The 26,013-nt window shown below is 42.9% G+C and overlaps 1 protein-coding gene across 1 annotated transcript in view; it reads right to left on the bottom strand.

The window, feature by feature from the left end:
* Positions 1 to 759: 759 nt before the first annotated feature.
* The window catches only part of wnt9a (wingless-type MMTV integration site family, member 9A), an 81,856-nt gene continuing 56,602 nt past the window's right edge, over positions 760 to 26,013 (bottom strand). Inside the window, exon 4 of the mRNA XM_080194522.1 lies at positions 760 to 10,892. Coding sequence (XP_080050648.1) covers positions 10,410 to 10,892 — 483 coding nt within the window. The 3' untranslated portion in view covers positions 760 to 10,409. The remainder of the gene's footprint in view (positions 10,893 to 26,013) is intronic.

Raw genomic sequence — 26,013 nt, 5'->3', positions numbered from 1 at the left:
AGCTTGTATGACCTTAGCTCAGTTCAGAATGGCATGGTGGCATAGTGATTAGCATTACTGCCTCACAGTGCTAAGGAACCGGGTTCAATTCCTGGCTTGGGAACGCAAAATTTAGTGTTAACGAGAATGTTAGTGTCAGGAGTGCAATGTCGCAAGACCGATTTTTTCCACTTTTCATTCAGATAAATTTGCAATGTACACACAGTAAAGGACTTCTGCTATCCCAGCCCAATATTTCACAGTCTGTGCAGAGTTTGCACATTCTCCCCGTGTCTGCATGAATTTCCTCCGGGTGACCCAGTTTCCTCCCACAGTCTGAAAAGCGTGCTGGTTAAGTGCACTGGCCATGCTAAATTCTCTCTGTGTACCCAAACAGGTGCCAGAGTGGCCAGTAGGGGATTTTCACAGTAACACTGCAGTGTTAATGAAAGCCTACTTCTGACACTAATGAATAAACTTTGTTTTACGACCTTAAGCAGCCAGAAGGGGAATGTTCATCTTATTGAGCACACACTAGATTTGCATCCAGGCCTGAAAAGATGAAGTCAGTGAGTTCAACAGTGGCACAACTCACCCACCCTAGAAAATCCAAATTTCAGAAGTTACCCTACCCTAACACAATCCATGGCCCCTTTCCTAGTCTTTAACTTCCAAACTTGAAGAAGTCCCCCTCTCTTCCCACCTACGAATCCCTCCCCTCATTCCATGACTTCCGAATTTTATACGCGAGAAGGATGAAGACAAAACACATTTGAAAAATAATTCACAATTCATTTATTTCCAAAATTTTCTTGCTTTTGTTATACCAAGGTGTTAAATAACTTAAATACATCCTCCACAGTCACTCTGAAGAATCAGTACATTACCTACAAGCTATGCACATGAGGTAGAAACAAATAATTTAGGCTCCATTAGACTCTGTGAGAAAAAACACACACAACCTGGGTATGTTAGTGTCAGGAGTGCAATGGTCACAAGTTTGGTTTTCTTTTTCCAGTTTTTCATTCAGATAAATTTGCAATGTACACACAGTGACGGACTTCTGCTATCCCATCCCAATATTCCAGATTTCTGCACCTTGTCTAACTGGGTTATAAATGTTCATTCACATTGCAGTGCAGTACAAAGGGAATGCTGCATTGCCAGAGGTGTTGTCATTGGTATGAAGTGTTCACATCTGGATCCCATCTGCCTGTTCAGTTGAGCATCTAAAAGATCCAATTACACGACCAGGAGCTTTTGCTGATTATTCAACTCATCACGGTTTCTGCTGTCGCATTTGCAAAACGACAGCCTTACTTAGTAAGTGATTTTAATTTAAATTTGTTACTAGGATTAACTCACTAACACTCCTTCCAAATCATTTGTGAAATACAAAACCAGCAATCTAGAAGGATAAGAATAAGAGGTTCATGGGAACACAATCACCATGAAGTTCCCCTCAAAGTCACAGATCATTCTAACTTGAACATGTATTTTATTACTTAGTCATCATTGGGTAAATTCTCAAACTCACTGTGCTGTTGGGAATGTCTTCACTGCACAGAATACATTATTTCTAGCATCACATCACCTTCTCAAGGACAATTAGGGATGGGCAATAAATGCTGGCTGGCCTTGCCAGCAATGCCTTTATTTCTTTTTAAATATGGACTGGTTTGAAATATTTCCCAAGAGGTATAGTGATTTTTCTGATTTCTTCTTTGGCGTCGGGGCCACTGTGATTTGAGGTTCTCAAGGGTAGAGCTGTGATAGACATAGGCTGGCTTTTTGATGCTCAACCCATGAGAACGGAATGCTCACTGCGTGACTTCCGAGAATGAAGCCCACATGGCAATCCCTAGAGGCAAGCTCAGAATCCCATTTTAAATATGCCCCCCTTTTATCATTGCTTCAGACTGTTGGGACGTTGCATAGAATCAGAGGCTTCATCAAAATAACTGCAACGGAACAAAGCACAGTGTTCTCATTGGACTCTATCCAACATTAATATTTCTTCCCAGTGAATGTGGACCTGGCCATATTATATATTCACACTTTGATATTTCAACCCTCTCTGTTTCACATAATACTGAAATAATAGGGTTTCAAACAGCCCAGATTATGTCTTAACATAGAGTCATGCAGGCTGTATCCATCATGCAATGATGCACTGACCACAGACTAACATTCAAATCCAATAAACCTCAAGGGATAGAGGTACACCTCATGGTGGGAGTTTGGCACCTTGCTTGGATAACAGTGGGTGCTCCAAGAGAGGGTTAAAAGCTTGCAAATCATTTTCAGACAAGTAACCAGCCCACTGCAGTCCACCTGCCACCCCCTTCCCCGTGAAGGGAAAATTTCAAATTCACTTAGGTCAGTAATACTCACTTAACAATGAGTTAGGGATGACCGGAGGTAGGATTAACCCAGAATGTCTGTTGGAATAGATTTTAAATGGTCCCAGTTCTGTATTCCATCAGGTAAAAGTTCCGGGTTGTTAGGACCAAATGATCTAGAAATATTCTGTATTGTTGACTAACAAATAAAACCCAGAATAGCAGATCCATCACCTAAAAACAAAAGATACTGCTTTAGATGCTGACCTTGCTACCAAGATTGGGCAGTACTGATCTAAAATCCTTCCCTAAATATTACTTTCTCTTCTCTCAGATGCTAGCAATTCCCTGCTGAGTATTTCCGGAAATGTTGGTTTTTACAGATGTTCAATATTTGCTTTTCTCATTTTGTCTCCACCGCCTGTCCACATTCTTAAGGGGTTCTTGTCTATTGGTCACTCTGGTTTAAGGTGCTTGAAGTGGTGGAGATTTGGGAGGAGGCAGGTTAGGGAATTAGTGAAATGTTGGGAACATTGGTATTGGAAAGAGAAAGTCTGCAACCATCGCACTCCTAATTAATGTCAATATAAAGTATATGTGCCGCACTAACTGAGACGTATTAATACCACAGGAGAACAGGAGAAAATTCAGTATTTACAATTTACAAGAGCAAAATATATCCACTTTAAATAGTATATATTTAAATAATTACAGAAAGCATCCAGGTTCAGTGCGAGAATCTGCTTTAAAGTCACACAGCAACCCTCATTCTCCCTCATATACACCTGCACCCCTCACATGTACACTCCCATCCATACATACACAGTCCAACCCACACATACACATTCTCACCCACACATGCACACATACCCCTGACCACACAACGCATAAAAACAAACACATAGGACCTCAGTTTCTTCCCATCTCACTTTTTAGATGAACGCACTATTTAAATGTACTGAAGCTCAGTTTTGTACTCTTTTAATGAAGGGTTTAATCCATTCAGTTTCCTCTGGAAGTAAGCGGTAGTTATGAATACAACAGTCCACAACTTGCAGTCTTCATACAGAAAGTATCGCAATGCATTAAATAGTGAAAAAACAATGGGCACTGAGAATCCAGGAGTTTGGGTGACGAGGCTAATATAAGTGTCCTGGTGAAAGGGAGTCAATGGGTGGAGGCAAGGAGATGGGCAGAGTGTTTTGGATTGTGCAACCAATCACAACCACAGCAACATCAGCAAGATCCTTGCGGGTGTTTGAGGGTGAGACCCAGAATTCTGAAGGCAGCTTACATCAGAATCAATGGATGAGGATGATACAAACACAGGACATAAGCCTCGGATACAAACTCTCATTTATTGAGGTTTGACTTCAATTGTGTCAAAGAAAAGCATTTAAATTGTAATGCAACACTGAGTTTTAATATTTACATGAATGCTCTGCCCAATTGTGATGCAAATTTGAATTAAAACGTGTAAATGTTTTATTGTTATACATTTAATAATTTTCTCATTGAGTCTTCTAAAAACACTATTGCCTGTCATTCATCATAAATTAGCCTAAGATACAAATAAAATCAGACACCCTTTGGCTCAGTAGGTGAGTGTGTTGCTCTATATCCATGCCTTTGCCACCACTTATGTCGACTATTCAAATGTTCTCCTGGATAGCCTCCCACTTCCACACTCCATATATTTAAGCTCATCCAAAATCCTGTGCCCATGTTTCATTCACCCACCCCTTAGTATTCCTCCAACTATATTGGCTCCCAGCTCACTAATGCATTGATTTTTAAAATTGTTATTCTTGGATTCAAATTCCTCCATGGTTTTGCTGTTCTTCATTTATGTATCCCCTGCAGATCTGCAACCCTTCGAGAACTCCTCATTCCTAATTTTGCCCCCCTTTCCATTGCCCCATCTCTGCAAAAGCTGCTCTAGCCACCACAACCCCAAACTTTGGACTCTGACCCTAAACCTCTCTTTCTCCTTTTTTCCCTTGAAGTCTTTCCTTAAAACAATTCCTCATCTCACTCAAAGTTCCTCACTGAGCAGCCCATACAACTCTCTTTTGGCAACAGCAAATCTAAATTCATCTCTCTCTCAAAAAATTGTGGATCCTCATTTGTTTATTGTAACAAGAATAAAAGGAACCCTTGTGTGTGATTCCAAATGGAATTCTCTTCCTAGTTTTGTCCCAAGTTCTCTCAATTCCCAAGCTGGAGGATTCTGGATTTGCTTGTTGACTCCAATGATATTGAATCAATCACTTCAATCTCAAAGTATTTAAAATGGATATCAAACTGGGTAGGACATATTTCTGCAGGGCACTCTAGTCAATCAAGTGGCAAAACTGGGCAGGACTGTAGATTTTCCCTCATTGAGGTAATTTTAATGATGGTTTCAATTTATTATTGAATGGACGTGCTTCAAGAGAGCCAGACACAACTTCAGCTTCTCAGACAGTTTGTGGACAATTGTGCTCCTCTAAGTGATTAGATGGTCCCTTGGGTGGCACAGTGGTTAGCACTCCTGCCTCACAGCTACAGGGACTATAGTGTGGAGTCAGCACGTTCTTCCTATGCGTGTGTGGATTTCTGTTGGATGCTCTGGTTTCCTCCCGCAGATTAGACGGATTGGCCTGCCCCCTGTGTGTGACCCATCCAGCAAAGCAGAGAGGGGAGTTTTGACACTTGGGCAACCCCAGAACACCCATATGTATAGCCCACCTGGGCACACATCATACAGGGCTCATTCCGGTGGCATTTTTGACTCGCATTCGTTGTCTTTTGAGACAGGGAGGTCAATGAAGAAAGGTCACATGGGTAATACCATTCCAGTACTCTGAACACTCCCACAAGTTGGGGTTGAATGTTTTGTTATTACCACTGGGAAAGTTAGGAAGTGAATTCTCCAATGCTTACAGTTATTAGATACAACCATTTATAATGGGCTAACTATCGGCAGAAGGAAGAAAGCTGAACTACAGACCCTGCTGCAGCCTGTTTCTGTGCAAGGAATAAATTCAGAAGTGGAATGTGACGGTAGGCTCTCCGAATCTTTGTGATGACTAACAAGTCTTCATTTTGTCTGCATGAATGGGCAATTCAATGTAAGAATTGCAATGAATTGCAAGAGCACGCCACCCAGGCAGTTAGCTGATGTATAAGCATTAAGGGGCAACGCGCTGTGTGATTTTTAAACATACACGAACCACTTCCCTACCACCTCCCCAACATACAGCTCTCAAGTAGCTTTTTTTGTATTCATTCCTGGGACATGGATGTTGATCCTTGACCAGCATCCCTAGTCACCCTTGGAGGGCAATTGGTTGAGTCAACCACATTTCCATGGTTCTGGAGTCACGTGTAAGCTAGACCGGGTAAAGACAGCGGTATTTGTGAACCAGATGGGTTTTTCTGACAACTGACAATGGTTTCTTGGTCATCAGTAGATTCTTAATTCCAGATTTTTTTAAAATTGAATTCAAATTCCACCATCTGCTGTGTCAAGATTTGAACCCAAGTCCCCAGAACATGAGGTGAGTTTCTGGATTAATAGTCTAGCGATAATATCACTAGGCCATCGCCTCTCACTTTGAACGTATGCTTCTGTTTGGTGTATACAACAATGTCACATCCTTCGGAAGTGACATCTCTTTCAGATTCAATGTTATAACTGCAGTCTTATTTATTGAAGTCTTGCAAGTACTACTTAGTGGTGTTTAATCAAAACCTCTGCTTTTTTTTAAAATTCCTTGTCCTCGTGGTTTTTGTTTTACATTCTTTTGGTTAACAGTTATCCACTTAGTCGAGCTGGAGGAAGATTTCCTTGGCTCACTGTTAGAGATGTAAACCTCCTGGGATGATCTGTGGCTTCAAGAGAAATAGAGGACGTCTCAAAATCTTACGGTTAGGTTTTACTAAGTTACTAACACATGGTGCCCAGAGACAACCTTTGCCTTATGTGTTTCCACTCAACACCCGCAAAAACACACACACACACAGACACAAACACACATTGCACCCCTTCCCTCCCACTAACATTTACATATTTTATAATATATAAAATATATATTTATGATTAGAACTGACTGGTTCTGTGACCGTTATACTATGGGTTACAGCAATGGGCACACTTTTAATCAGCCAGTGGTGCACTGTCATAGTAAGTTAAACTAAAGCCCTTCAAATACTGCTACCAGGGTCGATATACTCTGCACTGTGCTAGTCATTTATAACACACCCTGCAACAGTATGGGTCTGCGTCATCGTTATTTTTGCTTTGTTTTAATGACAATTTAGTTTGCTGTTGACATCTTAAGTGTCAACACATATTACAAATACCAAGGTACAATTTTCTTCTTTCAGCTCCAAATTACTGTCCTCCTCACTCTCTTGAAGGCACTGACTGGTGAGTTGTGGTTCTATTAGCATCACCTGCCCATAGATACCGCATGCCAGATGGCGTTTTTCAATCGAACTCAGGAGAAATTTCAACTGAGCCCAAACTTGTCCATAACCAGCATCTACACACACACACACACACACACACACACACACACACACACACACACACACACACACTCACACAAGTGCCTGCCAATTGAGATTCATTGGGTAGCAATCTGGAGCAGAAACACTTTGATTTTCTGGCTCTAGCCTCTAATCCAGAGGCATGGAGTCCAATCGAGCACCTCTAATGGTTACCTGGCTGAGACCAGCTTACTCAAGGTATGAAGCCCAGAATCTATCTTGTATGCTTTAGTTCCACACATGGAACTTAGGCATAGAAGGAATTTTCAGTTCCCTGGCACACTGGTCTACAGGAAATAATACTAGGGTGTGTTATAAGTAAGCATATAGCACATTAATAACAGTCATTTAACAAAAATCTATCAACATTTTTGATAATTCTATACAACTAATATGAGGCTTTTCACCACAATCTGCATGCACTGAACCCTCTCCCCATTTCCACTCTAGATGAATGTAATTCTTTAGATTGGTTTTTAAATTGCTCTGGGAGATGGAGTCCCAGTGTTGTCCAGACATATTTTACTGAATGAATTTGGCCCAAGCAGTTTCCATGTTGTCATGCAAAGTTCATCCAAAGAAACCATCTCGAGTAAGTCCTGAAACTCAAAAGGTGCTAGAAATCTTGGTGTGGTACTGTCAAACGTTCTGATATTACTTAACATCATGGGGGGGGATATATCAAGTCTGAATGAATGATACCAGTCTGAGGCGTGATATACAGGCAGTGCGTCATGGAGCTTCAGGCTGATTGACTCAGGCGAGCAGCTAAAAGATCTTCAGTTACTTATCAGTACCATATTTACTGATTTCTGGATAAAAATTGGTCATTTTTGATTAGAACTAGATCTAACCACATGTTTGATTGGCATTCTAATTGGATCCAATGGATTCAAATCGCCCATGTAATCCTTTTAAAAGTCAACATAATGTCGATGTTTTGCCATTGGAAGTCATCAGTGAATGCTATTTACAAGGCACGCTTGTGACACATAGAAATCTCAAAGTTTCAGAGAGTGAGGCACAATGGCATTCCATCTTCCTGCTGATCATTGGCGTGTTTCTGATTTTGCTCATCTTGTCATTTCAGTCCCCAACAGAGCTATTAGTCACTGAAACCATTTTGCAGAAATTAGGGGTGTCTGGGTTAAATAGCAGTTTGTGAGCATGCATGGTGATACGTCAAATCGTTAAAATAGAGAGTGTGGAATATGCAATTACTGACAGTTGTCTCGATCTCCAGGCAGTTCAATCCACATACGCACAGTAGATGAGCATCAGAGACCAGCTTTTTCAGTGACATGTTCCACCATGTCTACATAAAAGTCTGCTAGTCTTCAATCTGAAGAACCACAAGTAATAGGAATAAAATCTAGTCCTCCGTATCCAACAGCCCTCCACAGTTAGGCCTGTGCATAATCCTACAAAAGCTGATTAAATTTATTGGCGAGTGTTTCTCTTGTCATGTGGCCCACGACAGTCATGGAGTGAGAATGATGGATATCGGTCTGAACTTTTGACTGCAATGTCCATTTTCAATTGAGTTTCCATTGAAGAGCACCCTGGGATGGTACACCAGGAAAGTCAGTATCCTGATAGACATTATTTAAAGCAAAAGGTAGTAGAGAAACTACGAGACACATTTCTAGTCTGGTTTGCATCTCAGATCTTTTGTATGTGTAAATCCAGCTTTCCTAGTACCTCGAACTGCCTGCTTAGCAGAAGACCACGGGCTATTGGCGAACATTTAGCTTACAGGCCTTGTTTATTATGAATACCACAACGTAATGAGTTCATTACGTCATTGAAGCGTGGGAACTCACAGCCATACTCTGGGGCCACATAACTGTCTAGGGTTCACAATTTATGGCCATTTTGCATGAGCCGTTTTACGCCAATTAAGGTTAATCTGGGATGGTCCCAGACCCAATATAAACAGATCATTAATGTCTATTGGCATGGATACTACTGCACTGTGGGCCTGTACCTTCTGGGAACCTGACAATTAACAGCCACTGGAGTGAAGAGACTTTCATCTACCCGATGCCTCAGCTGGATTCAAACGCACGTCCCAGGAATGAAAGGACTTGAACATATTAGCACTCTTCTCTAAACCCTTTACATGTACAAAAGTCGCTTTGTCTGGCTCCTTGTTCTAATTGCACTATTGAGACCCATTTTCTTTTAACAACCCAACCTGAACCTTGCAGAACAAACATGAAAACCAAGTGACCCTTTGGAAAAGGCATGTTAAGGTTAAGGAAAGCTTTGCCAAGAGCTTGCCGAGATGTTAAATCAATCCACGATACAGCTCATGCATTTTATTTCTCATTCTTCCTCCTGCTCCACACTCCCACCCTCCAACCCTGCCATTCTTCTCACTGGAGTGCAATGCCATAGGAACAGGACACTCGTACCTCACCTAACTGAAATCAGCTGGTTCAGCACTTGGAATTGAGCCTGAGCTACTCAAAGGGCAGTTCTATTCACCAACTCAGGTTTACCCCTGTTCTCCCCACATTTTTCCTCATGCCCTTGGGACACTGGCTCTTGATGGGGGCATCAACTGCAAGTAGTTGATCCTCTCTTGTACTTCACACCAAATTTCTGGGAGTTGTCCCAGTTAAACCCAGCCTTACCCTCACTTGCATTTCCAGCAAGGGTATCTGGAGAGCATTCAGAAAGCAGCACAAGGGTCTACTTCTCTTTCTCCAGTCTGGTACTGCAACCTGCAAGGGCACCCTACATCTCCATCCAGTGGAGACCAGAGAATCAAATCTGATCTATATCATGCATCACTATATCAACGTTGCATTTACTCCCTATCACTCCACCATTCTATGAAGATATATAGGGACTGGTTTACATCAAGTAGGTATTACTCAATTATGCCTTGGGCTTGGCCTGAATTCCCACCAAATATATTCAATGTTTGGCTTGTGGCTGTACCCTTTTTGGTAACTCCTTGTGCAATCAGATTTGGCTACTTGTTGCACAACAGCCTTTAAAACTGCTTCTTTACTCCTTGGCTCTCCAGCCCAAATGGAGCTTGCAAGGTCTTCGATCTCTACCCGTTCTGCCTAATACTTCGAAAGTTCCTATGTAACACCAATAGTTAATAAATTTAATATTGAGTAGCATGCAATGGACCTTGAACAGACCCAGTTGTAAGCCATTTGAAGTGAATTTCTCAAATTCTTGCCATGGGATAGTTGCTGAAGACCTTGTTGACATGTTCACACTCGGTGTGATGTAGAAAATGCTCAACATGATCTATCATAACCAGAATGTTGCAGTGAACTGGTTTGTGTAGAACGTGGCATTGCATTTTTCAGTATTTATCTATGTTCTCTGTTGTTTCACTTCAGACTTTAGCTCTTTGAATCCAACAGTTGTGTAATGCAGCTTATACATTTAATGTAGGTTGAAAACAGAATCCTCTGTGCATTTTTTCAGGATGATTGGGATATTTTTTGCAGTATTTCCTCAACCAGGACTTTCTTGTTCTTCATTGTGGATCCCCAGATCCTTTTCCATTGGAAAGTGGAAGCTTTAGTCTTTGCAGGTGTAAATCTCTTCTCTTTGAGTACATTGCTTACACTCTACATAACAGCACCAGCGCACTTGGCACTGGCAGGGTCGCGTCACCACTCGACTCTGGGTATTGTGCCCACGGCCACAGCAGATGCTCTCACAGTTCTTGTCTTTGTAGCACTTGCGGGTTGCAGTACCGGGTGAGTACTTACTCGGCCTACAGAAGCTCGGCGAGTCATCGATATAGACCAAGTCAGTAGTCCTTGGGATCTGGTTTTGTTGGTGGTGAGTAGCAGCAGTGGCCTTTTTTGGCGGTGTAATCTCACCTTCGCCAGTTGCTTCGTTGGTCGTGCTGCCTACCTTGAGCGAGGTCTCGTACTTCAGCTTGAGTAACTTGCCGATTTCGTGGAAAGGCGACAGCTGCCTCCAGCAAGTCCGAACGGTGCAGGAACCAGAAACACCATGGCATTTGCAGGTTGTCTCCACCCCTGACTTGATAACCTGTAGACGAGACAGGAATACAGACATCAATCAATATAAATAGACTATCGGTGGCAATGAAACAACAGGAACCAGGTTGGAAGCAATGTTAAATTCACAGACTTAAACAAAATTTGGCCCAATGTAGTGGTGCTGACTCAGCTCCTCCTCTCTTTGCTTTTTCCCCATCACCAGGACAATTTTCTTTTTCAAGTATTTATTAAATTCATTTTTAAAAGTTACTATCGAACTTGCTTCCACTCATTTTCAAGCAGTGCTTTCTAATTCAGAACCACTCATGATATGAAAAATGTCTCCTTATCTCCGTTCGCTCTTGTGCTAATTATCTTAATTTAATGTCCTGTGGTTACCAATCTTTCTAGCAGTGGAAACAGTTTCTCTCCATCCACTCTATCAAAACTCTTCAGAAGTTTGAACATCTCTATTAAATCTTCCTTTCCCTTTTCTGTTCAAAGGGGAGCGATGTCAGCTTTTCTTGTCCCCATATAATTTAAGACCCTTTTTCAAAAATTCATTTTTACAGCGATGTGGATGTCACTGGTTAGACTAGCATTTATTACTCATCCCTAGTTATCCTTCAGAAGGTGGCAGTGAGCTGACTTTTTGAATTATTGCAGTTCCTGAGCTGTAGGTATACCCACAGTGCTATAAGGGAGAGAATTCCAATATTTGCACTCAGCTGCAGTGAAGGAGTAGTAATATATATTTCCCAAGTCTTCACTGCAGTGTTAGAGTCAGCCTACTTGTGGCACCAATAAATAAACTTTAAACTTTAAGTCAGGATGGTGAGTAACTTGGAAGGGAACTTCCAGATGCTGGTGTTTCCAGGTATCTGCTGCTCTCGCCATTCTAGATGATGGTGGTTGTGGATTTGGAAAGGTGCTGCCCAAAAAACCTTGGGTGAGTTCTTGCAGTGCATCTTGTAAATGGTGCACATGGCTGCCATTATTCATTGCTGGTGGAGGGACTGAATGTTTACGGAAGGGAAGCCAATCGCAGGGTCTGCTTTAACCTGGATGATATCGAGCTTCTTTTGTTACGAGCTGCACTCATCCAGGCAAGTGGAGAGTAATCTATCACACTCCTGGTTTGTACTTGTAGATGGTGCACAAGTTTTGTGGAGTCAGGAGGGGTATTACTCCCTGCAAGATTCACAGCCTTTGACTTGCCCTGATAGCCACAGTATTTATACGGCTAGTCTAGTTCAGTTCCTGGTCAATGGTAATCCCCAGGATGGTGATAGTGTGGGATTCAATGATGGAATGTCATGGGACAATGGCTAAAGTCTCTCTTGTTGGAGATGGTCTTTATCTGGCATTTGTGTGGTGCAAATGTTACTTGCCATTTGTCAGCCCAAGCCTGGATACTGTCCAGTTCTCATTGGATTTGGACACAGACTGCTTCAGTATGTGAATTTGTGAATGGTACTGAACATTGTGCAGTGTTCAGCAAATACCCCCACTTCTGACTTTATGATAGAAGGAAGGTCATTGATGAAGTAGCTGAAGATGCTTGGACATAGGACACTATCCTGAGGGACTCCTGCAGTGATGTCCTGGAGCTGAATCACCTCCAATCAACACAACTATCTTTCTTTGTGCCAGGTATGACTCCAACCAGTGGAGAGTTTCTCCTTGACTCCAACTGACTCCAGTTTTGCTACGGCTCCTTAATGTCATACTCGATCAAATGTTGTGTTGATGTCAAGGACTGTCAGTCTCAGCTCACCATTTAGCTTTTTTGTCCACGTTTGAACCAAGGTTGTAATGAGCTCCTCCAGTGAGTTGTTAATCGTTGGAACAATTAGTTCACCACCTCACCACCATTCTTGGCTGGATGTAGCAGGACTGCGGTGCTTAGATCTGATCCACTGGTTATGGAATTACTTAGCTCTGTCTGTCTATTACTTGCTGCTTGGCACACAAATAGACTTCTGATCACTGGTAGACTTCGAGTAAATTTCCTCAGAATCATCTCCAAGACCTTGACATCCTTCCTAAATTTCTGTGCCCAGAATTGGATATAATACTTCAATTGAGATCAAACCACTGATTTATAACGGTTTAACATAGCTTCCTTGGAGGGGTTCCTTTGAAAGGACTATTCCATTCCAAAACATCCACAGGCAGTCATTTCTGTGGCAATTCTCCCCAGAGTCTACAGTTACTTCAGCAGACCATGTGTGGAAGCAGAAGTGGCCAGTTATTCCAAATTCCGCAGAGTTTCCAAAAGGTTTTTGCAGAGATTGTACCACCTCAGTGTTGAGAGACGTTAGTATTGGAAAATGAAACTTTATCAAATATTTGTGAGGTCAGGTATGGGATAGTTAGAGGAAGAGCAAAACTCTCAACTCTGCCCCAACAAGACAGACTTTTATTTATTTAGCATCTTTTGTGACATCAAGATGACAGCCAATCTTGCATAGTAATATCCCAGTAATGGTGCTGGAGGGGCTAATGTTGATCAGGGAACTCAGTTATCCACCTTCTGAAGGATAACAGAGCTCCCTGCTCTAGAGGCTTGTTTGCTCGCTGCTCTGTGTGAACTGGCAGCATGGTGGCGCAGTGGTCAGCACTATTACCTCACAGGGCCAGGGACCCGGGTTTGATTCCCGGCTCAGGTCACTGTGTGGAGTTTGTACGTTCTCCCTGTGTCTGCATGGGTTTCCTCTCACAGTCCAAAGATGTGCTGGTTAGGTGAATTGGCCATCCTAAATTCTCCCTCCATGTATCTGAACAGGAGCTGGAGTGTGGCGACTAGGGGATTTTCACAGTAACTTCATTGCAGTGTTAATGTAAGCTGACTTGTGACACAAATAAATAAACTTTACTTTGAGTTTTGGTTCTTTAGCCTATTAGTCTGGACTTGAGTCAGGTTCACAGAGATGGAGGGCCAGTGTTTAACCCACAACATAACCCATTCATTTTACCAACTGCCACCCTATCTAGTCTGTTCATTCATTCTTGGGATATGGGAGTGACTTGCAAGGCCGGCATTTATTGCCTGTACTCAGTTGTCCCTGTGGTTTTGGACCTCATACTGAACTGTTGCAGACTTCGTGACAAATGTTCCCTCACAGTGCAGTTAGGGAGGTAGCTCCAGGCTTTTGATCCAGTGATGCTTAAAGAATGGTGTTTATACATCCAGATCGGAATTGATATGATTGCAGGGAAACTTGTTGGTGGCAATGTTCCTACACACCTACTGTCCTTGCTCAGATGGTGGAGTTGAGTCCAACGTAAGGCAGCAGAATGGCAGCTGGCTCCATCAGATCTCACAATAAACAGCCAGAGTCTTGCCACACTGGGGAATGGTAGTTGTGTCATGATAGCACATTGCAAGAGTTCGACTAGGGCCTAGATTCATTACCTCAGCAATCATTGCTAACTCAGAGGAGATGCAACCTCAACTGCTCGCTCATGACCCTGACCCACAGCTTGGGGACCCCTGTGGTAGAGGTTGTGGGTTCACAAGATGCATTGCAGAGTTGCTGCAGTGCAGTGACAGAGCACTGATGGTGGGGAGAACGAATATCTAAGACTACATGTTACTCTAGTCACCCACTATGTTGATGGTAGCTCACTACCACCTTTGTCAAGATAAGTAGCGTTTGAATAACGAATGCGGCCAAGCAAACATCACCCAAACCGAGAACAAATAAGAAAATTAAACTGTTCAAAGTGAGTGGAGTTGATGTGCCCGTGGTGGAGACATTACATCCACCAGACCGCAGCCGAAGAAATGTGACACAAGTGCGCAAGGTTTAATATTTCTATGAGAAATTGTACAATTCCAATGCAAAAGCATTTTTTATTAAACGTAATCATATTTTCTTTTGAGATCCAAGACAATTCACCCTTATGAAATTTAACCATGTGAATAGAAAATGAAAACTAGCATTGCTGGCACAAATCAGCAGCAAATCCACTTCCAACTCCTTTCAATCCACATTAGTTTGTGATGCTGAGGGGGTTAATGTAGCGTCTGAACATTCACAGCTTTATTTGCTGTCAAATTTACATTACTTCCTCTCTACCCCCATGCTCCCGATGGACTGCTCCACTGATGATGTCATGAGTTGACTCTCTGCCATGCTCTGTGCATTATCTGTTAACCCCATGACATCATCCTGTGGAAAAGTCTGTCTGAAAAACAGGGGAATAGTATTTGGCACAATGATTTAAGGTGTTGATCTGACATTTAGAAGACTTCATCAACCAAAAGGGGATATTCCCATTCATTTTATTCATCACTAATCCTTGGGACCATCAGAAAAAATCAGGACAGGACATTTAGGACTAAAATGGTTATCTTCTTGCTCCAGATTCCTTTGCCCAATGCAATCCTTTCTCTGTCTCTATTGAATGAGTTTACCATTTTAAATTTAGGAGCGGCAGTAGTGTACAGGTATTGTCATTGGACTAGTAATCCAGAGGCCCAGAGTAAAACTGGGTTCGAGGTAGGTGGTGAAATTGAATTCAACTCAAAATTTGGAATTAAAAGTCTCTGATAAACCATGATGCTCATGTTGATAGTAGAAAAGGCCCATCTAGTTCACTAATGCGCTTTAGGGAAGGAAATCTTCACCATTACCTGGTCCAGATCCACAGCAACGTGGTTGATTCTTAAATGCCTCCTGGGAGGGCTTCAGTTTCAGAGCAATTAGGAATGGACAATAAGTGCTGGCCCAAAGGATTCAAGCAACATTTATACAGCTTGACCTCAATTCAGTTCTATAAGCTCTGGGAGCATTTTAATGAATCTACCATGTATTCCTTTCCAAGGACTTGTTGAATTCAAACCCAATTTACTCAGTTAATGGTAGGGGATTGGGGAGAGTTACAGAACAAAGAGATCTAGGGGTACATGTCCATAGTTCCTTGAAAATGGAGTCACAGGTGGACAGAGTGGTGAAGAAAGCATTCAGCATGCTTGGCCTCATTGGTCAGAGCACTGAATACAGAAGTTGGGACATCTTGATGAAGTTGTACAAGACTTTGGTAAGGCTACACTTGAAATACTGTGTACAGTTCTGATCACCCTATTACAGAAAAGGATATTATTAAACTAGAAAGTGTGCAGAAGAGATTTATGAGGATGCTACCAGGACTTGATGGTTGGAGTTAAAAAGATGAGGCTGAATAGACAGGGACTTTTCCTCTGGAGCGTAGAAGGCTGAGGGGTGATCTTATAGAGGTCTATAAAATAATGAGGGGCATAGATCAGCTAAATAGTCTGCATCTTTTCCTAAAGGTAGTGGAGTCTAAAACTAGAGGGCATAGGTTTAAAGTGAGAGGAGAGAGATACAGGAAAGTGTCCATAGGGGCAATTTTTTCACAGAGGGGTGGTGAGTGTCTGGAACAAGCTGCCAGAGATAGTACTAGAGGCGGGTACAATTTTGTATTTTTAAGAAAGCGTTTAGACAGTTACATGGTAAGATGTAACCAAATTTGGGCAATTGGGATTAGCGTAGGGAGTTTAAAAAAAAAGGAGCGGCATAGACAAGTTGGGCCAAAGGGCCTGTTTCCATGCTGTAAACCTTAATGATCTCTAAGGCCAACATTTCATTTAGTGTTTTAATCCATCCCACTCAGTACTGCCTGCCAGAGGATGGCAGTTCCCCATTGTCGTGGGGGATCACCAGGAGAGAAGAAATACACCCTCAAGAAGCAGAAGATCAACGAGGGACCCCAAGGCCACAAAAAAGTGAGTGGGGGCTGGAAGGACGGATTTCTGATAGAGAGAGGAGGCAATGGGGTGAGGAGGCCAGAGGAAAAAAGGAAGGGGTGGGGTGACTTTCAACCTTGCCCCTCCCATTGCCAGGTTCATTGACGAGGCACTGAGTGCCTCACAACAAGGGTCCCCATTTAACTTGAGAAGACAAGTTTTCCCAATGACAGGAATCCCATGCAAGTGCTCCCACAACACACTTCCCCCACCCATCCATAATCATGCCTGTTCCAATGGGATCAACTAAATTCTACCCAATGTCTGGATTGCTAGTCCTGTGCTATAACCAGAAATATCCTCCCTGTCTCCCTGATCAGGAACAGCACCATTGGTTGTAATGTAAAGCCTTCCAACATCAGTTAGACGAGGGTCAGATGTGACTCCCTATTGATATCTATACAACCCATGGTAGCCTTCCCATAGTAGCACTCTTACCCAGTCCAAAGGCTGCAGGATCAAGACCTACTCCAGAACATGAGCACAAAAATCAAGGCTAAATCAAGTAGGGAAGGAGTGCTACACTGTTAGAGCACCATCTTTCAATGAAACATGAACCCAAAAACACTGTCTGCCCTCTTAGATAGGTATAAAAATTTCCATAGCACTATTTCAAAGAAAAGTTCTCCCCAGCGGCCTGGCTTTATCTCCAATCAACATCACAACAGATTATGGGCATTATCACATTGCTGTTTGTGGAAACTTGCCTTGTTCAAACAAGCTGCCATGACAAGTGTATATAAGTGACCACACTTCATTGGCTGCAAAGCATTTTGGGATGGCTACAAGTTGTGAAGGCACTATATAAATGCTAGGTTTTTTCTGATTACTGTGCGTTGTATAGCTTATTATTACACATTGTAGTACAGTGACTATTGCTGCATAGGTCAGGCAGTTATTTTGCATTGAACAAAATATTTCAACAGTGAGATGAGCAGCAAGTTAATTTGGAATTGATGGCTGACAGAGGCATGATGATCAGGCAACCAACAGTACACCCCGGCACCTTTTTTGAATGAAGCTATGGTTTCTTAAGCTTCACTTGGTCTCACTGGAACAGACCAACTGGGTTAACGTTTTTTTTTACTAGTGTGGTTGAGCCTGCAGTGTTGCTGCGCTCCCTCAGTATGCAATGTCAGTTCAGACAATGAACTCAATACTCTTTGCATGGAGATTGAATCTATGACCTTCTGGACCCGACAGGAGAGTACTTTCAACTGAGCCAAGATGACACATATGTGCCAGTTGTGCCAAACATGCTGCCAGGCCTCCACCAATACCAGTGTAAACGAGTCAACAGGAGTTGACTGAGATGAATGGAACTCTTTTCAGTCATCAGTTCTCTCCATCCCTGGCAGCACTGCGCCTTCACTTGGCATCACGTCATTGACAACTTGGATGGAAATCCAACTGTGGAACTGACTGCAGGCAGAGTACTGTCCCCTGCTATTCCAAGCTGCTGGAACACTGGGATTTTAAATGGGAGGATCAAGCAGTCAACTATCAGGGATTGACTTTGACAAGGAGTTTCAGAGGGAAATAACACTCGTGAACCCTTTTTTTAAATTTGTTCAGGCAATGTGGGCATCGCTCGCGTGACCAGCAATTCTCCAGTCTCCTTGACTGAATGACTTGCTAGGCTAGGTCAGAGGGCAGCTTAGAGTCAACTGCATTGGTGTGGGACTGAGGTCACATGTGGGTCAGATGGGGTAAACAAAATGTTTCCTCCCCTAAAAGGTCATAAGTGAACAATTTTTTTTAAACACAATCTGACAACTTTGTGGTGACTTTAGCAGAAACCAGCTTTTCTTCGATTAAGGATCTTTTAAAAACTGGATTCAAACCCTCAAACTGCCTTAGTGGGATTAATCAGCTCACAATCTCTGGATTCTTCATCCAGACCGCGAAAATTTTCAGTCCAATGATGTCTACACTACACTATGTTCTAGTTAAAGCAAAATAAATACAAGCTGGAATTCTCCGGCTGTCCACGCCAGCGGGATTCTCTGGTCCTTCCTGTAGGTTTCCTAGCGGTGTGGGGCAGCTTCAATGGGAAACCCCTTTAACAACAACAGGACTAGAGGATCCTGCTGCCACTGAACGACATGCCCCTTCCGCCACTGGGAAGCTGGAGAAACCCACCCACATCATTTAGAAGCACAGAATGAACAGGAGCCTACATATTAGGCAGGATTTTCCAGGTCCCACCAATTTCTATGGCATTCTGCATGGCTTGTCTGCACAGGGTATGAGGTTGCTCTTTGGCCAACAGGAAGATCCCGCTGGTGAGAAGGACAGGAACATGCCGCCCATTGTCACAGATATTTATCAACTTCAGGGGTGAGGGCAGCTGAAACTTGTAGTCAGGCCTGTGAATCTGGGAAATAAGAGTCTTCAGGTAGTTATAGGAGCTGTCGGGTGCAGAGGTGGGCTGTTTAAAAGGTCCAACTCATTGCTGTGTGACTTTGTTCCAGTTAAAATATAAGGATCAAGGCCCTCCAGCCTTCATATACCCTCACCCCACACACTGTCCATGCCCCATCCATACCATCTCCTGCTGCACCAAGCAATTCCATTTACTCCCTTTGGCTCCTTATAAAACCCAATGCCATTTCCATGTTCATTGGGTCTATACAATGTATACTGGCTCAATGAATTCTAGAGTGACAGTAGGATGTGTTTTTAAAATAAAACTTTAAAGTAATTAATGCATAGCTTATGATAAAAAGTAATTTCAATGAACACAATAAAAGTGTCAATCACTAAAAGTAATAACAAAATCCATACACATTCATTTAACCTTGTTTAAATATACACAAATTTATAGCATAGGTCAGAAAACCAGAGCTGTCAATGAAACAATATTGTTTTCTGGGGTGCAGCTGTTTCAACAGAAATAATGGTTTTCTGGACTCTCAGCTAAGCCTCATCATGTTTGCTTGACTGAGATATACAACTCGGTGAAAATTGCAAAGAAGTGGGACATGCCTACTTCTTTAATGGAGCTGGTCAGATCAGGATTGCCAACTGTAGGCTTTTGACAGGAACCAGTTCACATTCTTAAAAGACACTCTCAAAACTCAGACAGCTTGGGAATCTTGGAATTGGGACCTGCCCAGCTTTTTGATTGGCTTCCCAGGTCATCCAGTCTTGGTGAAAATCCAGGCTTTAACATAACAATGGGGAGACAATGGTGTGGTGGTAATATTACTGCGGTAGTAATTCTGAGGCCCAGACTCTGGGAACATGTGTTCAAACCTCCCCAAATCGGCTGTTGGAATCTAAAACTTAACAAATTGGAATATAAGGCTAGTCACAGTAGCGATGAAATCATCTTCATTTATTGCATAAACCTATGTAATTCCCTAATGAAGAAATCTGCCATTCTTGCCCTGTCTGGCCTACATGTGATTGCAGACCTTCAGTTTGATTGACACTTGACTGCCCTCTGAAACAATTCAGCAAGCCACTCAGTTCACAGGTAAGTGTGGCTGGGTAATAAATGCCACCCAAATCACAGGAAAAGAATAAATGTAAAAATAAAGGATCGGAAAGGCTCAGGATGGTACGGGTAGGAAATGGAGATTGGGACGGGAGGTGAGAAATATCACACTGCTACCTCAGTGTGGGTGAAGCTGTGGAGAAGAGTAGGTTAAACTTAACTCTGTGTCTAGTTGTGCTAAACCCAACTAGAGTGTTGAATGCCGACACGAGCTGTCTGAAATGGAAAGAGTTTCAGCTCCAGCTGTAACATTTTTGAAACAGAGTAATAAACAAAGGCAGAAAGAAACATAACTTAGAATATGAGAACAGTTCTCTGAGACATTGGGCTGTGTTTTGCAGAGCTCTTAGAGCGGAAGATTGGCGGGGGGGGGGCGGGGAGGGGCGGCAGGCAAAGGAACTTCTCATTGCCACCTCTCACCCCTCCTACTGGAAGGAAAGTCAGCCAGAAACTGACATCCTCCAAGGAAGTCCGTCAACAGTGACAACATGGTACAGATAAGCTAAATAGGCCAACAGTGTGACCTCCACCCCTCAGCGGAAGGAAGTCTCCCCATCAAGAGCAACTCCAGTAGTGCTAACCCTCTGCAGTGGCTGCTGTTGGGATTGCAGGAGAAGAGGACAAAGGAGATCATGGTTGCTTCAGAAAGACAAGTCCGGTGGTTTTAGGGTAGGGAGGGATCATGGGGCCTGGATTTGTAGATCAATTGAAGTAAAAGAGGGTGCAATATGACATCTTGGTGGGAGTGACCCTGCTGTGCACCCTCCAAGTGAGGTGCACCCCCCCTTTATTCATGTATGCCTTAAAACAAAAACTGCTCATCTCTTCCAACCTCCCTGCCATACTGGTCATAATATGGCATGGGCAGCATTTTATTCAGGTCAATCGGCTTGCTAATAGCCCATTATTTGTTTAAATATGGCAGATGGGCTTCAGAGATTGGTGTCTGCACAGCTAGTGTATTAAGGGAGTTAGATTGGTGTGGGTGGGAAAATGGTGGTTAACCCCGAATAAAACTTTAGCCCACAGGAGCAACTAAAAGTCAGGCCATAAAAATAAAGCAGGTGCCAGTTTGAAGCCTGATCGGTTGAGTTCATTAGCATCATTTGCAGCAATTCATAGAAGCATAGAACCCTACAGTGCAGAAAAGAGGCCTTTGGCCCACTGAGTCTGCACTGACCACAATCCCACCCAGGCCCCTATATCACTACATATTTTACCCACTAATCCCTCTAACCTATGCATCCCGGAACACACTAAGGGGCAATTTTTTTTAGCATGGCCAATCAACCTAACCTGCACATCTTTGGACTGTGGGAGGAAACCAGAGCACCCAGAGGAAACTCACGCAGACATGAGGAGAACGTGCAAACTCCACGCAGACAGTGACCCAAGCCAGGAATTGAACCCAGGTCCCTGGAGCTGTAAAACAACAGTGCTAATCACTGTGCTACCGTGCCACCCAATTCTACAATTAAACACAATAGAATTGGATTAGTCAGACTGTCTGCTTCTAACCAATGATCAGAGGCCTTTACCCAAAGGTGCGCATATGCGTTTGTGGCTATTGGTTAAAAATGATATTGTGCTGCTCAGTGAAATGCCAAGCATTCACTGTTTGTGCTGCTAGGATCACACGTGAAGCATAAGTACTTGGGAGAGCTAATTCACAAAGCACAATGGGTTGTGGAGCTATTCTGCAGAAAGCCAACATGCTTTGGAGAAGGGAGAAAATTGGAAGTACCAAAAATCAATAGGAAAGGAGAATAAATGACCATTGTGTTAAACTATCATAGGGCCTGTGAAGCCAGAGAAGTCAGAGGCTGAACATTGAGAGCATTTACACCTCAGGCTGTCATTAACATAAATCCCGAATTAGAAATGACTTTCAGTTACATTGGGATTAGTGCTTCTTTGCAGCTGCCTTTTTCTCAGGGAAAGAGCAGAACGAGAGAGTGTACTTGGGAGGAGAAAAGACATTCGATTTTTCATAAATGGCTCTTTGAGAGCAGGGTGAACTCCTCGACACAAAAAAACTGAAGAGGTTCCTCTTAATTACCTCATCCTCACTCCAGACAAGCCCCTTATTCACACTGAGTTAGAGCTCATTGAAAGTACTTATGGATATTCAAACCTGAACATCTGTGCTGCAAACTATTGGTTTATGCCTTTCCTTGTGCACTTACGTGTGAGAAGCAAACAAAATAGAGGGATAGGACAAAAAAACCATCATGGATTGATGAGAGATAGAGAGAAATACAAAAGGTAGAGAAACAGAGCTAGAAAGAGAAGTGAAGTTTATTTGTTAGCCACATTTATTAGGCTTACATTAACATTGCAATGAAGTTACTGTGAAAATCCCCTATTTGCCACATTCCAGCACTTATTTGGGTACAGTGAGGGAGAATTTAGCATGGCTAATGCACCTAACCAGCACGTCTTTTGGACTGTGGGAGGAAACTGGAAGCACCTGGAGGAAACCCATGCAGACACGGGAGAACTTGCAAACTCCACACAGACAGTGAGCCAAGACAGGAATCAAACCCAGATCCTTGGTGCTGTGAAGCAGCATTGCTAGCCACTGTGCCACCCATTAGAAATTAGAGTGAAAAAAAAAAGTTGTGATCAGATGGGAAGAGAGGAAAGGAAAAAAGAGGGAGGAAAAAAAAGAGGAGAGAGACAGAGAAGCACAGCAGTGAAGAGAAGCAAATGAACTGGGGACAGAGGGAGAAAGAAGAAGAAAATACATGGAGTGCGATGGAAAAGGTATAGATACAGAACACAGAAGTGAAGAAGCACACCATGCCAAAGAGGAAAAATAAATAGTGATGTGCAGTTTAAATGAGGAAGAAAGACACACAGAAGAAAAACAAGGGAATGAATCAACGGAAAATTGATGAAAAGGGGGGTAAAAAGTCAGGGAGGGAAAAAGTAAAAATGAAGAAAGAATTTGGAAGAGAAGGAAGTTGAGAATTCCAGCTGGCTTCTCCAATATTGAATTTCACTTCCTGATTATACACACCTGCCCAATTTCTTTGAAAAATGACCATTTTCTCTTAAGCAAAGCAGTGAGTGGAGGAGACTGGCAGAAGCCAGCTTGCCCAGGCTGTGGGGATAGATGGGCTTTGTGAGCTAGCTCATCATTTTCTGCGGTTGATGGAAAGTTGCGATACCGGAGGTGGGAATTCACAAAAATGCGACAGCTCCATAGACTGGGTTAGACATTTGCTGCGCAAATCAGACGGTCATAGGTTCAAGTCTATTTCAGAAATTGAGCATAAACTCTAGGCTCAGTACAACAGTCTGAAGTGCCATCTTTTTGATGAGCTAAAGCCCTGGGTGTAAAGGGTCCCATGGCACCTTCTCCAAGAACAGCATTCTCAGTGTCCTGAGAATCAACATTGGAAAAATTAATTATTTGGACATTTTTCTCATTGCTGTTTATGGAACTTTACAATGCACCAATCAGCTTTCACATTTCCTGGATCATAGTGATCATATCTCAAAATAATTGGGCTAAAAACACTCAGCGAGTCCTGGAGGTACTGAAAGGCAATATGTAAATACAAGATTTCCAAAACAGTCCATATCCAGGTTTCAGGTTTGCATCTAAAAAGGATGAAAAGAATTCATATTTATATATTGCCTTCCATGATCATACAATCAGCCCAACGCACTTTATAGTCAATGAACTATGCTCAAGATGCGGTGACTGTCTAATGCAACAGGCAGCTACAGCGCCAGGGACCTGGATTCATTTCCAGCCTTGGGTAACCGTTTGTGTGGGGTTTGCACGTTCTCCCCAAGACCGTGTGGGTTCCCTCTGGGTGTTCTGGTTTCCTCCCACAGTCCAAAGATACGCAGCTTAGCTGGACTGGCCATGCTACAATGCCCCTTGGTGTCCCAAGATTATCAGGTTAGGCGGATTAGCCATGGTAAATACACAGGGCTAGGATAGGCCTGGGTAAAATGCTCTTACAAGAGTCAGTGCACTCAAGGGGCCAAATGGCCTTCTTCTGCACTATAGTGATTCTAAGAAAGAAAAATAGTGAAAACTTGGAACTAATGAATGAAAATTGGGATTATCCTCCTGCTCTGTGGTGCGTTTCACGGCAGTGAGTGGTGATGTGCCGCTCGCTGGCAGCAGAATCTTATGGTCCTGCCATTGTTAACCAGGTTCCCCATTGAACCTCTGTGATGGAGCTGTACTGCTGGTGGGATTCACCAGCCCTGTTTACTGATGGCAGGAATCCCAATTGCCCAGCTGAAAATGGGATTCCTGTTTGGTGCTATTGGGATTCAACCGAACCACCCCACCATCCTCGATCAGGTTCCTGTCCCGAGCAGGCGGCAGCCCAAATAACATGCAGACTCATTAATGGTAATGCAACTAGCATTTTGACAACTCATTCTTGTCGTCTCCCCCCCCCCCCCCACCCGGCCTCCGCCACAACCCTTGTCCCCAGTGGGAACTGCACCAGGCGAGCTTTGGTGTTGGTCACCACAAATATGGAGCTGGTATGTTGGACCCCCACCAACCTCCATGACTCAAGGCTGAGTTAGGCAGATTTTTATTTTACAAGAGAAACCAGGGTTACTGGGAAGCTGGCAGAAAAGCGGAGTTAGAGCTTTAATCAGATCAGCCAGGAACTTATCGAATGGTGCAGCAGAGTCGATGGACTGAATGGTCTACTCTTGCTCCTACTTCTTATGGTCTTGTGATCAGACTGTGTTTCGCAGTATGATGCAGTTATGCTGAGCATGCTAAGCTAGCTAACACAGAATGCCTTTCTTTTAATGAACTCCCAGAATGTGGGCATCATTAGTAAAAAAGGCATCCATTGCCCATTCCTAGCTGCCCTGAGAAAATGAGGGCAGGCTTTCTTAGAGAATTGCTGAAGTCCTTAATTGTCACAAAGTTCTTGCTTTCCTTCCCCAGAGAGCGTTAGTGAACCAGTTGGATTTTTACAAAAACCTGACAACGTCATGGCCATTTTATTTTTTTGAAAACGATACCAGAATTTAAATAAATATTTCCACTTATTTTAAAATGGAATTCAAATTCTGAAACAACCATGGTGGCATCTGAACGTCATTCTCCGGATAATTAATTATCCGGATTGCTGGTCCACTGACATAACCACAATACTACCGCAACCCCTAGTAGCAGTAATGTAAAAAAAAAGAACGTGGGTCACTCCTGTTCCCAGAACAAATAAACCAACTCATTTATATTTCCTAGTGCAGCAAACAGCAGACAGCAAGCGCCATTTACAGAAGGTGTGGAAACTGCTCTTGTTTTGGGCATAAGCCTACTTAATAAGTGAGATCAAGCTGCCCAATCTTTTCATTTTGGACCTTCTGATAGCGTGAGCTAGAATGACATTCATTCCCTCCATTCTGGGCTGGATTTCAACACAGCTCCCAGAGGTGATAGGCCAGTGTTCCAACACTTATCCGCCCAGTCTGAAGTTAACAAGACATTTTTTTTTAAATGCTAACGGTCTGTGAAACCAAATATTCAGATGTAGCTTAGTGACTCAACGGTGGAATAAGTAAACTTGAGAACTAGCCAGCTATGTGTGAATGTAACGTTTAATCAAAGCCCAGAGAGTGTTCAAGGCAGCATTTAAGAGGGGTTAGAGGTACCACCAGTGTCAGAATGGGACACATTAAGACATTCCCTAAACTTGTAGCTCCTAATTAAACTCGATGACTATTTAACACAAAAGCAAATATTTCTCACATTGCTGTCACTTATTGCTCACAGAACAAACAAACATTCTCGGTACTTCTCCTTGAGGATGCTGAATAACATTGGAATGCTTTCTTACCAATGGCCTAGATTAATTTTAAGTGGTTCGCACTGCTGCCTCACAGCATCAGGGACTG

The sequence above is a fragment of the Carcharhinus amblyrhynchos genome, chromosome 8 (assembly GCF_965287045.1).
Source record: "Carcharhinus amblyrhynchos chromosome 8, sCarAmb.v2.hapA, whole genome shotgun sequence".
Taxonomy (NCBI): domain Eukaryota; kingdom Metazoa; phylum Chordata; class Chondrichthyes; order Carcharhiniformes; family Carcharhinidae; genus Carcharhinus; species Carcharhinus amblyrhynchos.
This window is presented reverse-complemented; position numbering and strand designations above follow the sequence as displayed.